The 16729-nt window shown below is 40.4% G+C and overlaps 1 protein-coding gene across 3 annotated transcripts in view; it reads right to left on the bottom strand.

Moving 5' to 3' along the window:
- The window catches only part of dclk1a (doublecortin-like kinase 1a), a 64622-nt gene that overhangs the window by 3878 nt on the left and 44015 nt on the right, over positions 1-16729 (bottom strand). For 2 of the 3 annotated variants that reach the window (XM_042498805.2, XM_088088252.1), the window contains 9 exons: positions 7866-7947; positions 6756-6928; positions 6096-6215; positions 3464-3610; positions 2062-2195; positions 1117-1194; positions 931-1027; positions 754-834; positions 547-660 (listed from right to left, as the gene is read on the bottom strand). In XM_042498805.2, the coding sequence (XP_042354739.1) occupies positions 547-660; positions 754-834; positions 931-1027; positions 1117-1194; positions 2062-2195; positions 3464-3610; positions 6096-6215; positions 6756-6928; positions 7866-7947 (1026 nt within the window). Of the gene's footprint in view, positions 1-294; positions 369-546; positions 661-753; positions 835-930; positions 1028-1116; positions 1195-2061; positions 2196-3463; positions 3611-6095; positions 6216-6755; positions 6929-7865; positions 7948-16729 lie in introns of all 3 variants that reach the window. The other variant, XM_088088253.1, reaches the window with a different exon arrangement.

The following is a 16729-nucleotide window of genomic DNA, read 5'->3' as shown; positions in this document are numbered from 1 at the left end:
CTCAAAACCAGGAGACACCGATACACAGTGACAAGAGTTCAGCAAAAGACAGACGACAACGATGCATGTGCTGTGTGAAATATGTGTTTACAGCCAGCGAGGGATGAAAGGGGAGAAGCAAAAAGCCAAGCACAAAGACCACAGAGCAGGGACAACATGAAGCTGTCAAAGCAGCGCAGCAGCAGCCAGTCAGCAGGGCCGCAGCAATTTCAGAGACACGCTTTTGCTTTGTTTTGATTTTGCGCTGGTTTTTGACCATCTAGCCGCTTGTGTAACTATGGAAACCTGGCGTACCTTATCCAGTACATGGCCGGGTGCTGGTAGAAATCCAACGACCCAGATCTCTGCATAGAAAAGCTGTCATCCAACTGAACACAAAGAGAAACCGGCACAATCAATCTAAACACCAGTTCACTTGAACAACGAAAGACAAACTTTACTCAGAGAGTCCTATCTATCTTAAAAAGCAGAACAAAATAACTAAAAAGAAAGTTTCAAACAATCTAAAAGGTCAGTTGGTTTGTGGGAACTGTAGTGGTGACTTACAGAAATGACGGACACTCCTGCAGTTGTGTCGTTGCCTTTCGGGCTGGTGTTGAAGTGCTTCTTTATCTTCCCTGCTACTGACAGCTGATGATCGTTCTCACATAGACCCTCATCCTGTATCAGGCGAGAGGACAGGAAAATTAATTCAGTGCTCATGGGAAAACACTGAAGCTCAAAAAATGTGAGTTCAATTAACACCATACTTACAGTGACCCAAGGGTGCTCTAGCACCTGGAGGGCCGTGTATCTCTGATCCACCTCCACCTCCAGCATGGATCGAATCAGCTCCTTCAGCAGCAAACAAACACTGGTGAGTCAAGTCAATTTCCTCCAACATGTGGAACCACAAACAGATCATGTCTTTATACCAACACAGACACTCACCTTAGCTGTCTCTGACACGTTGTCCCAGTACGGTAGAGGGAATTCTAGCTGTCCCATTAGTATCTGATCAAAAAGCACTTCCTGATCGTCACTGCTCCTGAAAACAAAATATGTCCATGTGAATGTGTCTATATAAAAGTGATATTGAAATTTCACTTCAAGGAGAGGCTCTTGATGTTGGCTTACCCTCGAAAAGGCGGGAAACCACACAGCAGGATGTAGGTAATGACTCCAGCTGCCCAGATGTCCACCTTAAGGCCATACCTGCACAAAGACAAAGAAATATGATGACTTAAAGGCACAGATCAAGATAAAGAAAGGAACATGCACAACATATACTGTAACACATATATGGGTTTGGGAGTCCTCTACCAGAAAATTTTGAGCATCAAGCACTTAATTTGCATTTTGGTGAACTTCGAGGCATCAATTGGTGTAAATTTTTTTGATTTTGTCAAAATAACAGAAAGTCCTCTGTTATATGTTAAAAAAGATATTGAGGGCGCTGTTCCCTGCTTCCACCCTAAAATCTAGACTTACGTCATAAAATTCAAAATTTTGTGTTGAGAATAGAAAAAATTTCCAGCTGTCACCTGCAGCTACATTAAAGTGAACTTCGCCTATTTTCGAAATTCCTGAATGTTAGTCCTATGGTCTCTAAGAGAGTCAAAGAATTTTAGAAAAAATCAACTCCAAAATCCAAAAACTTGAGTGCTAAAACTCATATTTGTGATGTCACAGGGTACAAATTCTGGGGTTGCTCCATAGACAATGAATGAGTGAGTGAAAGAGGTTGTAGATGACACTGAGAGCACCCAAAGGCATATTCTGAGTATATGGGTACATTTTCTGTTTCAGACATTAGAACTCAAAAACAGTAGAATTATGCTTATTTGGGAATTAAAAAATCACACAAAATGTGGCTCCACAAAATCAGGCTTCCGATCATTGTCAATGGAACATCTCTAGACTTATTCTCTGGTTTCTGGCTCTAAGGGATTTTAACATTAATGTTGATTAAACTTCACTAGGTCATGGAAATAACATATTGGAATTCTTAATTTAGTTGGTGTTCTCCTTTAAGACAGGACTCATTGTGCCAGTGTGGCTGGTTCATACTGATGCTCTTACCCTGTTTCTGCGATGATTTCAGGTGCTACATATGTCGGGGTCCCGCAGACAGTGTAGAGGGGTCCGTCCACTACAGTCGCCAAACCAAAGTCTCCCAGTTTCAGGCTTTTGCTGCCATCTGCATGCTCATACACCTAAGCACATACAAAAAATATGCATACAACAAATGCCATTAAAGAGGACATCTAATGGCTGTATAGATTTTTTATGTGAATATAGCATCTTTCAAATGATTCAGTTTTTGTTTGAAGAAAAAAAAGCTTTCCCAGGGATGACTGATGCAGCCTCAACTTTGCATTATCAGTGTCCCTGGGTCAAATTGGTGAGGGAGTTGAAGTTGGTCTGCTACAGTGTCACTAGGGGGCACCAAAGTCAGGTATATTCAAATCCTACACATAGTGGATTTAACCCTTTGAAACCAGAGCATATTGGCTTGATTTCTCACAAAAACATGGAAAAAAGGCAATGAGTAACTTAACAAGAAATTACCCCAATATAAGCAAGAAATTAGTAAAAACCTACAAGAAAAGTATCTGAAATAAGCAAAAAAAGAAAAAGAGAGTAAAAGAACAAGAGCAGGAAATTACCTGAAAAAGTGATGAAATAATATAAAAATAAATATTAATGTTTTTTCTCCAAATTTTAAATATAGAATTATAATTAGTTTTATTGATATTTTTCCCTAGTTATCTGATCATTCTTAAATTATTCTCTCTCTTTTTAAAGCTAATTTGGGGGTAATTTTCTCGTCAACTTTCACAATTTTGGGGGGGGTTCTGAGATATTTCATGCCAAGTTGCTGATTGCTTTTTCTGCCTGTGTTTTTGAAATAAATTTGCTCAGATTTCAAAGGTTTAAATGCTTGTAAAAGGCATCTGATTACAGCATATTGGGTGCACACTTCCTGCGACTTTCAATCAACATTTGCACTGGTGTAGGAGCACTTTATAATAAAGTATGACTGCAAAAAAACTATGACTTTAAAGCTTCTTTAAGACATATCTTAATATAAACAGACGCTTCAGTGTCTTTGAACTCATTGTTTTGGATTTATGGCTCCCAACTTCTTTCACAAGTGTGGCCCAACCATCACATGTAACAAGTGGTTAAAGGGGCAAAAGAGGGGATGAAGAACAGCAGTTGAGGAAAGAGGGTGAGAAGACAACGAGGAGGTGGACAGAAGGAAGAAGGAGGGAGGGCAGCTACATCCGAGGGAGGCTGGAGAAGGAGTGTGCGGGAGGTGTGAGGGCAGCAGGGATGAGTCATCTCACTCCTCTGTGAGAGTCCAGAGTGAGTGATATTACTTCACCGTTCATTCAGAAAGGAGGGAGGCTACACTGCGGCAGGTTACATGACGGTGAACACAGTATGCACAAGAACCACTGTGTGTGCGTGAACTCACCAGCAGGTTTTCTGGTTTGATGTCTCTGTGCACAATGTTGAGGCTGTGAAGGTATTTGATGGCATTGGCCAGATTGTAGAGCATGCCGCTGGCGTCTCTCTCTGTGTACCTGTTGGCAGAGGTGATGGCGTCGAACAGATCTCCCCCCTGCGGACACATCACAACAGACGGGTGGGTTGTCAGTATTCGAAATAGGAGTCTTTGTTTGGCGCTTTCACACGCAGACCCTGACAGGTTCACTTTCAAGTTTTCACCGTTGCTCTTTTTTTCTGGTGAGAAGAGTTTTTGGCAAGAAAGTCCATTTAGTAGGGAGGGTTTTTGTCTGCTCAGCAGCTAGAAAGATAAACTGTGTCCTCATTCCTCACCTAAGTTGAAACATCTCCTCCTCCTTGTCTTTAATATTCCCCTTTCATTTTAATTTTCCTTTAATTCCTCTTTTCCTCTTGTCTTGCAGGGTTTTTCCTCATTTCTCATATTTTTTTATTCTGTTAAATTTCTCTCTCTCTCTCTCTCTCTCTCTCTCTCTCTCACACACACACACTCTCTCTCTCTCCCTCTCTCTCTCCCTCTCTCCCTCTCTCCCTGAGTGGACTAAGTGGAACAGGGGCTTAAAATAGGGCTGGATCTCTCTCTCCCCATACAGACATGCTGTCAGTGTCCGGCCTGCACAGCGACGGTTATTTAAACATGAGTGCTGTCAGCTTCTAACCAGTGTTTTTGCACTTCTCTGCCTCCACTACGTGGTCAGAAGTATGTGAACACTCAAACTTCACACTTATATGTGATTGTTGAACATCTAATTTCCAAAAGCATAGACATCAATATGCTACTATCACATCCTCAATCTCTTGGGAGGTTTTTCACAAGATTTTTTGAACATGGCTACAGGAACTTTTCTCCTGTTATATGGCATCTGTACAAATCACTTCCATGCTATAACAAAAAACTATATATACTATACTATATTATACATATTTTTTGTGGAGCTGCAACAATTTATTACTTAGTTGTCAACTATTTATTTAAACACCAACTTATAACACCTGAGCCTGTCTGTTGCCAAATCAAGCACCTGTAACTGAATGAAATTATCGGTGCTGAATTTCCCGCAGGAATTACATTGCAGCCTGTTTCACCACTGCAGCTGCAGTGTCTCACTCAATAATTGACAAATTTTAAAAATTGTTGTCTACACTAGTCACTCAGATGATTTTTTTTTTTTTTTTAAAAAGGGAAGATAGGGTGAGGATTGAAAAATACTAACGTTTTTCTTTAAAAAAAAAAAAAGTCAAAATTCTCAGATTCTTCTTTGATGTTAATATTTTCTGGTTTCTTTACTCATCACTGATAAAACAAGATATCTAAGCACATAACATTGGGCCTAGAAAAACACTGATTGACATTTTTTACCATTCGCTGACATTTTATATTCCAACAAGTGGTTGGACTATGGCAGGGCAATATGACTGTATATATTGTGCAAAGGTAAAGATGTGTCAGGCGGTAGAAAATTACAAGAAGCTATTCAGGGCAGGATATGTAGCAAATCATAGCTGGGATTTTCCCATGATCTTGCAAATCCTGCTGGCTTACGTGGTAATGTGATTCGGGCAGACATGCAAGAGGAGAGTGAAGCTCTAAATACAGAAACCTGTAACAATAAAAATGATTGTTTCGGGAACCTTAAAGCTTTCATTTTGAAAGAATTTTAGTTTAACTAATTTGAGCTTTTTGTATCTAACTCACATGTTGTGTCATGTGAGGCATTTTTGTTTTTTGTTCCTAGGAATTTTCAATTAAAGATGACAAATAACCAAACTTAATGAAGTGCAATTTGGATATTATAACCACTCATTGGCTTTACAGAACAATTAATTAGTGATGTTATTACCATGACATACACATACTGTGATAGAAGATTTTGACGATATCGCCCATCCCTACTAACACCTAATCAATTTATCGAAAAAATAAATGACATTGAAAAATTGAAAATAACCATAAGTTGCAGCCCTAATATTAAGTATCATCTCCCTCTCTCTCTCACTGCTCTTACCCTTCTCCTCCCCTTTCAATGCCTCCATCTGTCTCTCTTCCTCTCATAGCTCCTGCCACTCTCACAGAGACTCTCTCCACCTCATTCATCCACAGCCGCCTCTCGATCCTCCTACTTTGGACACACTCACACGTACACACACTTCTTCCACAGATTGCCTCTCATCTATATTCTGTAGTACTCTACACCACAACACGAACAGATGGATCACATTCCTGCCTCCTGAATTATGCACAAACATTTCTTGACTCCGAGAGCGAGAGAGAATAAAGAATGCGAACACACAAGCATTTCAGGGCACAGACCGACTCTCTGGATCTCAGAGTGTGTGACTGTTTGGAATTTATCATTTGCTTCACAGGTTGGATGTTGCAGCTTTGTCTCTGTTGTTGTTTCAGTCTCTGCTCCTCTTTATTGTTGGAGATAATGATCAGCAACATATATAGAGAATATACCCATCTATTATCCCAGTTTGGCCAAATATTCCAGCCTGTCCATGACCTGATCTGAGAGCAAATGATGCACAAACACATAAAGACAAACATGTAATCACAGTATACAAACATGGACACACACCTTGACCAGCTCCATGACCAGATAGAGTTCGCTGTATGTGTCCACCTCCTCTATGAGCAGGACGATGTTTGGATGTTTGACCCTGCGGAGGATGGCCACCTCGTTCTGGATCATGTGCTCCTAGGTATAAGAATTGAAACTGATTTTATAGCCATGTAAAACAAATTCATTGGAATAAATAGCAGCTTAACACTATGACCCTCCGTTGCGGTGATGGTGTGCTCGGCTGCACCTCTAACCACACCTAACAGTGATGTTGTACTGACACATGTTGAAGTGCATTTCTACGTCCCTGCAGCAAGTTGAGAAGCTAAATCACTGGAGGTCAGTTGGTAAGAATTTGCCTGTTAAATGATACAAATTACAATTAGCCAACCTAAAATGTAGCTCAAGTGATTTTTTTTTAATTGCATCTCCTGTTACAATAATCATGCATATAAAATACATTGATGAAATGCAAACTGTTGATTGTCTTAGATGTTTCTTAGCTTTATTCTCATTAAAAAAAAAGTTTACCAAAGCATTAGGAATGATCTTCATAAAAGCAGTTTTGAACACAAGTAATCTTTTCCTCCACATGAGTAAGTCAAAACAACATCATTCCTATTTGAGTGGGACAGTCTTGCACATCACTGTTTTCCCTTTGGACTCATAGTTTACCTTGCCTCTACATTTGCCCTTGTTGATGATCTTCAGAGCGTACTCCCGTCCTGTGGAGTGCTCCACACATTCCCGCACGACTGCAAAGTTCCCATCGCCTAACATGCGTCCCACCTTGTAGCGGTCTGATATGTAGGACGGCACAGCTGGAACCTCATCGACCAGAACCTCAGCTGCAGGGAGGAAAAAACAAGGTTTAGATGGGCTGAGGGACTTGAGCTTACACTTGTGTGGTTTGTACACTTTTGAGGGTGATGAGATTTCATTGTATGCACACAGGTAAGTAAAAGACCTAAAAAGCTTTGTCAAAGGCAATAGCAATTAATTAATTCTTTGATATTTTACAGCACAAAAAGTTGGGATTTGTAAAAGTCTAGAATACTTTGATAAAGGGATCAAATTGTAAAGAAAATGTAAAAGGGCTGATATAAAACAAATAAATGCAGATAGCACAGATACTTGAACATATATGGATTATTAAAAGTATTTAAACATGGAACAATAATCAAATATAAATCAATATGACCATGAATTTTAATTTTCCAAATGAGTTACAAAGAAATATATTTACATCCCAGGGTCAACTTTTTGTCAGACTACGGCTCTACAGAGAGCTCTGTAAATGGTAATCAAGGTGGCAAATGGAAAAGTAAACACGGAACTATGGGGTAAATTTAATTGCAAATATACGCAATCAATGTTCAGTTAAATATGAATGAATTAACTGATTTATGACATTTGAAAAGGTCCCCTGGCCCCTCAAAATGTAAATAAAATCAACAATGAAAATGCTCTGCAACTCCTGCAACTCATCAAAAAAAAAAGTTAACATTCTTGATATAACCTTTACAAAATGTGCCAGCACCTCATTGTTTGTGTGTCATAGAGCTTGAGAGGCAGAGAAAAACACCAGAGGAGGGGAAAGTGTGAGAGAACAGGGTGATGAGAACAGGATGTGCAACACAGACAGAGACTGGAGAGATGGGAGTGACAGAGGGAGATGCATCAAAGGTCATGAACATGATTCAGACATACATGATATTTGCAAGTACATCGCCTTAGCCCACTGATGGACAGATGGGACATTTCTGTAACGATACGTTTCCTCACCTTCAGTAACAGGTCCGTCCCCGTCTTCCACTGAGCTGGAAACTTTAGTGGAAGACAGAGAGGTGGAGGAACCCTGGGACCCCTGCAGAGAGGGAGAGGAGGATGGTAAATATTTAAATCTGTATTATTACCCAAAATAGTTTGTAATCCACTTTAAACACCATGGAGCAGTCCCTTCTGCTATAATTCCAGCCGAAACAAATATGTATGTCCAAAAATAGACAAAAGGACATTGTGCAACTCGACTCATCCCCAGAACATCCTTAAGTCTGTCTTTGTATTTGCATGTCTGTCTTTTGTATTGTGCTGCCCTGTATTGTGTGTACACTGTGCTCACAAAAAAAAGCCAGAACAGATTTACTTAAGCTACTGAGCTGAATATAAACCGGTTACTTATTCAGCAAACCACCTGTGTGTGTCCACATTGGACAGACGATTGCATCCCAATAAGCTCCTCAGCATTTACAGAACTTTAAGTCATCCCTATCTAATTGTACCTTATTTTTATTACCTTTAATAACACCTACAAACACATATTTAGGTGGCACTAATAAAAGCTGATGAATTCTGCCTTTCATGTGATTGGCGAGTAGGAGGTCATTAAGGGGAAAGAGATGCAGCTTGTGCATCTATCTAAAGACAAAAACTCATTACGCCCTCCACCTCGTAACCTTCTGTCTGGTTGTCATGGAAGCAACGAGGGCGGGGAGCAAGGATCTAGTCGGGACTGTAAATGAGAATCTACCCCTCTGCTATTCCTCCACTTCTGTCCATCTTTCTCTTCTCTTCACTTCCAAAACCTGTTTCATAATAAATCAAATATTGTTGGCTTCAAAATTTTTTGGACAATTTTGACTATACTTCATTTGTCTCAGCAGACACCTGTCAGGACAGTTTGTCTCTTCATTTGTAAGATGGGTGTTTTTCTCACTTTCCTCAGTCTCCCCTCTCCTGAGGACACAGCAGTGAAAAATCTTTGTGGTTTGGGAGGTTTCCAGTGCTCAAATAAATCCCAGCGCAGGTGCAGCTGGCACTTGCAGCCCAGCCAGTGATGAAAGTGGACGCCATCATAATTCCTCTGAAATATAAGCGGAGCCCCCTGGCCAATGTGAATTATTAACAAGTGTAGTTTGCACTATAAATGGTCTTCACTATATGCATGTGATGCATGGGCGAATCTAGATGTGCGAGTGAGAGCAGAGCATCAGCAGTTTGTTTGGTGACTAATATTGTCTATCTGATACATTTTTGTTTCATCTCTCATTTTAGTGCAAGTGTAGTTTTTGATGCTCTCTCATAGCGAATTCACACCACATAGTTCACACACCAATCAGTCCCAACTCCTTAGAAGAGATGAGATCGAAAAAGTGCTGCTGAATAAATGGATGCTGCCAGTTGTTATGACAATAACCCTGCAGGTTACGTGCAAAAGCAGACTGAGTTTGGCATCAAAAATGTCATTATGCAACCTGGTCTCACTCCCAAATTATCTCATACAGACGTTTGGAAAGTGGCCCTCAGTGTGGGATAACGAAGCACAGAGGCACCTTTTGGCGGCAGTTTAAGACACACTAGGTGGTGGCATTTTTCACACATGTGACAAGGGGAAACTTTATATTTCCTTTAAAAATGAAAGTTTATTTCAAAAAGACACAATGCATGAAAGTCCAGAGCTGATGCTGGAGGGGCACCTACAGCATCATAAGCCTGTTTACATTGGCTATTTAAGTGGGAATAACATATTGTTATGCCCCCTCACTTCTCTATGTAAAAGGTACGATCACAAAGTGGGGCAACAGAGTTGTCTCTCCTTAAAGCCAACATAGGAGGTAGTAACAGTGTCAAAACGCTTATAAAGGACAACGAGCAGGGTGAGTGTGATGTTTTGATGGCATGTTATATGTCCAACCCACCAGGGGGGAACTAAAAATCAGTTAGCAGCTTACTCAAAGAAGAAGAAAACTCAAATTGGGAAAACAGGTCCGGGAGCTCTTTACCCTCCCAGCAGAGTACGAGATCAGCCACTGCAAAAGAGGCACGTTATGTCATTGTATTGTTTGGGCTTTAGACGTGTATGTGTCAGGCCTCTTTCAATTCCGTGATGCCAGCATGCTGTCTAAAATTACACACTGGAGCAGCATTATGCTACTGTTGTTTAGTTCTGTGTAAAAAAGTTGTAAAAAGGGCTATAGTTTGATGTGTAAGGCCAATGACCAAGTCTCTGTATTCGATGAGTTGGGAGTGAGACTGAATGTGTTGTGTTATGGCCTGCTAAAAGTTCATTTAACAAAACTTCTTTAAAGTTTTGTGCAAATTTAAGTGCGATATCATGCTTCTGATTTTACAAATGTGGCTTTCAACAACGCATCAACATTTTTTCAATGTATAAAAGCACGCTGGGAAGTAGAAATAACCTCTTGTTTCTCTGGTGTCCAGTCAGACTGTGATGAACACCACAGAGTTCCCAGCAGAAAGAGGAAAAGGCCACCCATCATAATGACTTAAATCTGAAAAGTATTTACAGAGCTGAGCTGCCCTGTATCTCTGCCCAAGTAACTGTCAACTCTTTTGCTCATCTCCACTGCTGTGACCTGAAAGCCACCCAGGTGAAATGTAGCTGTGAGTCATTCTGGATTTGGTTTATGTAATGTTGTTTTTGCTTGGGCACTCATCCCGGAACAAGAAAACCCACTTAATACCCATAAAGGCGATGACCCTCCTGTGCTTTATCTGCAAAACATCCTTCTCCTGCTCTTTTATTCCCTCATCCCGGCTCGTATATTTACCTCTCTTGTGCCCCTTATCTCACATCCAGCCCTGTCCTTTACTTGCTTTCTCATTTTGGACTCCTATCTCTCTCTTTCTGCCACCGAGGGAAACAAAATACTGTTGCTATGGAAACTGCTCACAGAGAGGAGAGAGGAGAGGCAGCTTATGAGACTTCCAGTGTGGAGACAGAAGCCTATATATGGCCATTTCCTGTCTGCGGGCTGGGAGGTAGGTTCAACCTTCTATGAACATTGTGTCTCTCTTTCCTGTGTGTAAAACTACGAGACAGACAGAAAGACAGACACAGCGAGAGAGAGAGAAAGGGAAACAAAGACACGGTGAGAAAGATGTATGGAGTCTGGTCTGCTTGATATTGATCATAACATTTGAAAGCAACTGTCTTGTTATAGTTAGACCATCCAGCTTTCTCCCTGTTGCACAACACAACATACACTATTCCTAGCTCTACATCTCTACTCTTTTGCTCTGGCTATGACTCACACCACACACACAAAAAAAAACACACACACTGACAAACCTTTTACATCATGGCTGGAGCCGCTGCTCTTCAAACCCGCAAGGGCAACACTCAGCAGCTGAATACTGATGAGCGCATAAATGTGAATTAAACAGAATGTCCATGATTGACTTTAAACGTGGAGCATCATCTCAGACGTGTAGCGGCAGAAATAATGAAAAGGAAGTCTGTCAAGTGTAGAATTCAGCATTAAAAATGCACTTCACTAAAACCGACTTAAGAGCACTGCTAGCCTTGTCCTCGATGACCCTGTCTGAATCGGATTACATAACACATCCTAAAGCCGTCTTTCTCTCTGTCCCTCAGGCTGAGAGAGCCAAACCTCCAGCAGCATTTCTTGTCACTTTCGCTGTCACGCACTATCCAGCCGAAGCAGGATTTATTGGTGTTTGCTTCTGTGGAAAAAAATCTAATAAGATTTGATAGAAACAGGGTACTTTGTTTTGTCCCAAGTTCCCACTCTGCCTCTCGTAAGGACGCAAGGTACAGGAGATAATAATTCTTGGCTCTTATTTTGGTGTCTAGACAGACAGGAAACATAATCTATTTGACTCTCAGTTGAAGAGATCAACAGTGTTTTGGGACTTTCTGCTCTGCCAGTTGGACAAAGGGAGGTTTTCTAATCACGATCCTTATGGAGCACAGTCCCGGGGAATCACAGGAACGTGATTAAATACTTCAGGGAAAATTAAAAAAATGAGAGACTCAGACAGAAAAAAAAGCATCCAGAACAGAAGAAGTGGGACGGGGAGATGAATACACCTCTGGGACTGAGTGTTTTGTAATCTCTTCTCTGCTCTGCTGACTTTGTAAGGCTAACAAAGGAGAACCGATCATCATCATCACAAGCATCCTCCAGCTACTGTTTGTTTTCGTACGCAATGAACACGATGAACTGTAAATGAACACAAATGAGGAGCACGAGAAGAATGACAAAATTAAAATGAAATGAAAATGAATTTAATGATGACATCAACAAATGGAAATTAATACATTAAGCAAAGAAAAAATACAAACAAATGAGCCAAGAAGAGCTGGCAACCTTACATGACAAAAATCACAATATGTAAATGATGGACCAGGTTATTACATATAATTTGCCTGTGATAAAGCACACAGATAATCTCCATATTTACATATCTTAATGTATGTTAATGGCAGTGACAATAATATTCTGAAGCTCTCTGCAAAAGTTAATGTTCCAGATTAAAAGATATGTAAATATGAGCCAGATTTGTGAACAATTTAAGGAGAAAATGTTCAAGAAACTGTTTGAGCTTTAAACTGCATCTTCCACAGTTTTCTCATGAGATGCAGCCAGTCTTTTTGGCAGACAAAGGAACAAAAATTGGACAAACCATCTAATGACATCAACACAACATGAAATAAGAAATATAATACAGCCAAATAACAAATACAATCTTTAGTAACACTCACATGGAGGAGATGAGACAATAATTAACAACTTCAAAATACACAACTTCAGTCTGCTCTCTCTCTCTCACGCGCACACACACGCACACACGCGCACACACACGCACACACACACACACACACACACACACACACACACACACACACATAATTTAATTATGAATCACCCAACACAAAATATGGACGTAATAAGAGATGGAGCATGCAATTCAATGGATTACGGACGTGAATGACTCAATGGTGAGAGGAGGATGTAGGTGACATACTACGGTTGACAATTAGCACTTTCTTTTTCTCATACGTTCGCACAAACAGCTACCTGACTGTGTCACAGCTGTTGTATTGGCATCATAGACCTTGTGTTGCTTTCAATCTGTCCAGCAGTACTGCGTATTGTCGTTTTTGGTTTTTTTTTAATGATTTATTTTGCGGTCTGTGTTTTTCACATCTAATGGAGGAAACAGACAGAGTAGAGCTGTGACCTCGGCAGCTCATTCGATTCATCTGTACATGCTTTAGAGCAGATATTGACCACAAAAAGAGAGTTCAGGATGCGTTTCTGTATGGACATATGTGTCTTTATGTTTCAAATAAGACATTACTGGGATATAAAAATATGCATTTGTAAATCAATTACTCACCCTGTGCTATGTTTAATTCAAAAAGAAAACTTTGTTCTTCTTGCACGCCTCCATAGTGAATGAAGAATCCAAAAACAGAGGAAATGTATTATGAATTATAGCCAATAGAGCCTGTGTTAACAACAACAAAACTATATCAAAACATACAAATGTGCATGTTTTTAGAAAGTACTGACCACAAGACTGCATAAATTGAATTGGGATTATACTGCACAAGTTGTATGAGAGTTTGTAAACAGATGTTTTTTATATAGTTTTGCTGTTGTGAACAGTCCCCTTTTACTCTACTTCATCAATAATTTGCTTTGTGTTTGGATTCTTTAGTCACCATGGAGGCAGGTGAAAAAAAAAAAGTTTTCTTCACAAATTCAGCGTAACACTCTGTGAGTAATTGATATACAAATAATAATTTGGTGAATTAAGTATTCCGTTAAAGCAACATAAATATGGAAAGCTAGAGTGCATTTAGTGATGCCCTGAAAGAACTACAAGCGCAAAGAAGAGGAGGGGGATGGATGTCATCATGAATGTAGACCAGTCTTTCACGCCTCTGTTGCCAAATCATTGAAATGGGTCATACGAACGTGCTCCAAATGTATGAGACATTACATGCAAGTATGCATCTGGCTGTGGTCTTCTGCTAGTGCACAAATGGCAATTTCATGTATGAAAGTGTCTTTTTATGAGGCATTCATGAACGTATAAGTGATTCTGTGTGCAACTGCTGTGAAGATGAGTGCGCGTCTATGTGTTCGCAGCTATGCATGTGTGAAAGGGAAAGGGAAAAGCCACAGCACAAAGCTATGTCTGTGTATTCTGCTCGGGGAAATAGGTTAGGGTGGCCTGAGCTGTACGAGCAACCTACATCAGGCAGCAAAGTGCCTCTAAGTGTTTAAATGCAGGGTCCAGCGAGGTGAACTATTTTAACTGCTACACTCGTAGCAGGTCACTGAGGCTGTGTGGTTGCTTGGGAAATGGATTTTATTGTGGCTTTCAATGCTTTATAAGCTGAAAATTCACAAAGAATTTAGCTATTTTTAAGCCCTTGATGCTCTTTTAAGAACACAGATGGTAAAATTGATGTTTCATTTGAAGGGAAAGGGTCACTTCTGAGTCACAGCTTGGTTAGATTGAGTTAGGGCGAGAACGTTACTCACTTGCTATTGTGAGCATAACAATAAAAGGATTTCTTATTGTGTGTGTGTGTGTGTGTGTGTGTGTGTATACTCTACTTTGTGATTATTCATGCATGTTTACACGGAGGTGACAGAGAGAGAGAGGGAATGTGCAAATATACTGTCAGAAACTTGGTGCCTACTTCTCAAAGAAGCTTAGAATTAATCTACAAGGGAAATGATGGAATATAATTTATCCCTGTGAAGTTAATACCCTTTCATATGGGGAAGTTAAAGGGGGAGGGGGAGGGAGCGGAATGGGAAGCGAGAATGGGTGAGAGATGGAGTGAAATTAGAAGCTGTCAGGAATGGTAGGGGACAGAGGGAGGATTGCTAACAGGGCGGATAGAAAAAGTAAGAAGTGGAGGAGAGAATTACACCATCATATGGCTGAAGAGTGTGAAGCTGCAGAGTGGAGAGGAGAGATAATGGACTGTGAGGCTTCCTCCCCTCCTCCCAGCCAAGCCATTGCAGGCTTAGCACAGAGTGTCAGCCAGTACAAAGACCCGAATAATCTCTCGTTGAGACGTACACGCTCGTGAAACTCTGTAAAATGAGAATTTAACGGCACTATCACCGAGGTCAGGATTGCAATACAAAGCTAATTTGCAAAGGCTAATGTGTGATGAGAAGAGTGGACGGAGGCGAAAAAACAGGCAGCGTGGTTGAATTTGGAGTGGAAGTGGTGGGGGCACTTTTTTTTTTCTCATTACATCTGGTTAGCCATTTCTCACCTCTCTTTTCCAAATTTCTGTCTGAAACTGGAAGAAAAGAACACAGCGACAGAGACTGGGCACAATGACTGTCAATATCAGGGGTGCCAAACTCAATCAGGCTTGGGGGCCACAAACAAACCAATTTGATGTCAAGTGGGCCACACCAAAAAAACATATATGTAAAGATATTTTACAGTTAAACTTTGATACAGTAAAAATGCTTTGAGGTGTCTTTAACTCATATATTTCAGGTATTGTCAGGCACTATGGAGAAACTGTTTTTTGTTTAAATAGCACCTCCAGTTTCAGATTTGAAAGCATTTTTAAGATAGAAATGTGTGACTTTTACTTTGGAATATTTCTAAATTGTTACAGTAAAATAGCTTGATCTTTATGTCTTTAGGTAGTCAGAAATGTACTTCCCTGAAATGTATCAGTCAAAAATGATCTATTTAATTTTTACTTCCAAAAATCCGAAAATCAAAGAATTAAGACATTTTTCTCACAATACAGTCGTACTTACTTTAAATTAATAAGGGACATAACTTATTTCACACTTTTATACTTTCATGATTTCTATAAAATTTTCACACTTTGCAAAGTCATCTACAGGGCCAGACTGGACCCTTTGTTGGGCCGGTTCTCGTCCGTGGGCTTTTTGTTTGACACCCCAAGCCTATATTATCTACCTTGAATGTATCCATTTAGAGAGAAGGAGTTCATAAATGTGTGTGCTTGCCAACCTCTTCCCCCTTTCAACACTGAAATCTATGGTGACCCATTTCCATTACACAGACGACTGTGTTAGTTCCAGTGCACCTTGTTCTGTTCTCTGCAGCTACAACCCAAATCTGACGTGTTCCTGATCTGTTCCCTGGCTGACCTTCATATCACATCATCATAACCTCATCACTGATGGATTCAGCAGCCTACGGGCCAGACTACCCACCATCCATTAATTCTCCCTGGCACATCGTATGCAGCACGAGACCGAAGCTACTGAGCCCAAGAGATGAATTCTTTATGCTGTGCTGATTTTAGCTCATACACACTCGTTTACGTACAGAAATGATTCACAAACCACTCAATTTTCTGTGTCCTATTAAAACATATTGACTCAACCACATTCTTGCCTTCTCCTCCCTAAAAAAAGTGTTGTGGCAACATCAATATAGTAGCTAAATAATTGCAAAATAAATCACAGCTACACCTCTGCTGTCAGGTGGGAAAGTGGTACACTCAGTTTGCTTGAGAAAAACACATGCAGGTGGGAGCCCATTAAATACATGACAAGTTCACATATACAGCTGTGTGTGTATTTAAGAGGGTGAAGGGAAGCAAGCGCGCAAGTGTTTGTTTGCGAAGGAGAAGGATCTAAATCAGCAGCGGGCTTAAAGTTCCTGCAAATTAAAGAGCTGCTGCGAGAAAACAGAGTCTGATTAGGATTTGAGGCCGATATTAAAAGCTCGCCATAGTCACTGTCAAGGACTGGATTAACAAATACTTTGATCTTGAGCACATGCACACGCACACAAACACACGACAACCTGCATATGAACTCTCTAATGTGGAATTCAAGGTGTTTCCGTTT

The sequence above is a fragment of the Plectropomus leopardus genome, chromosome 15 (genome assembly GCF_026936395.1).
Source record: "Plectropomus leopardus strain MGB_pleo_1.0 chromosome 15, ASM2693639v1, whole genome shotgun sequence".
Taxonomy (NCBI): Eukaryota; Metazoa; Chordata; class Actinopteri; order Perciformes; family Serranidae; genus Plectropomus; species Plectropomus leopardus.
The sequence above is the reverse complement of the archived record's forward strand: the minus strand, read 5'-3'. Positions and strand labels throughout refer to the sequence as shown.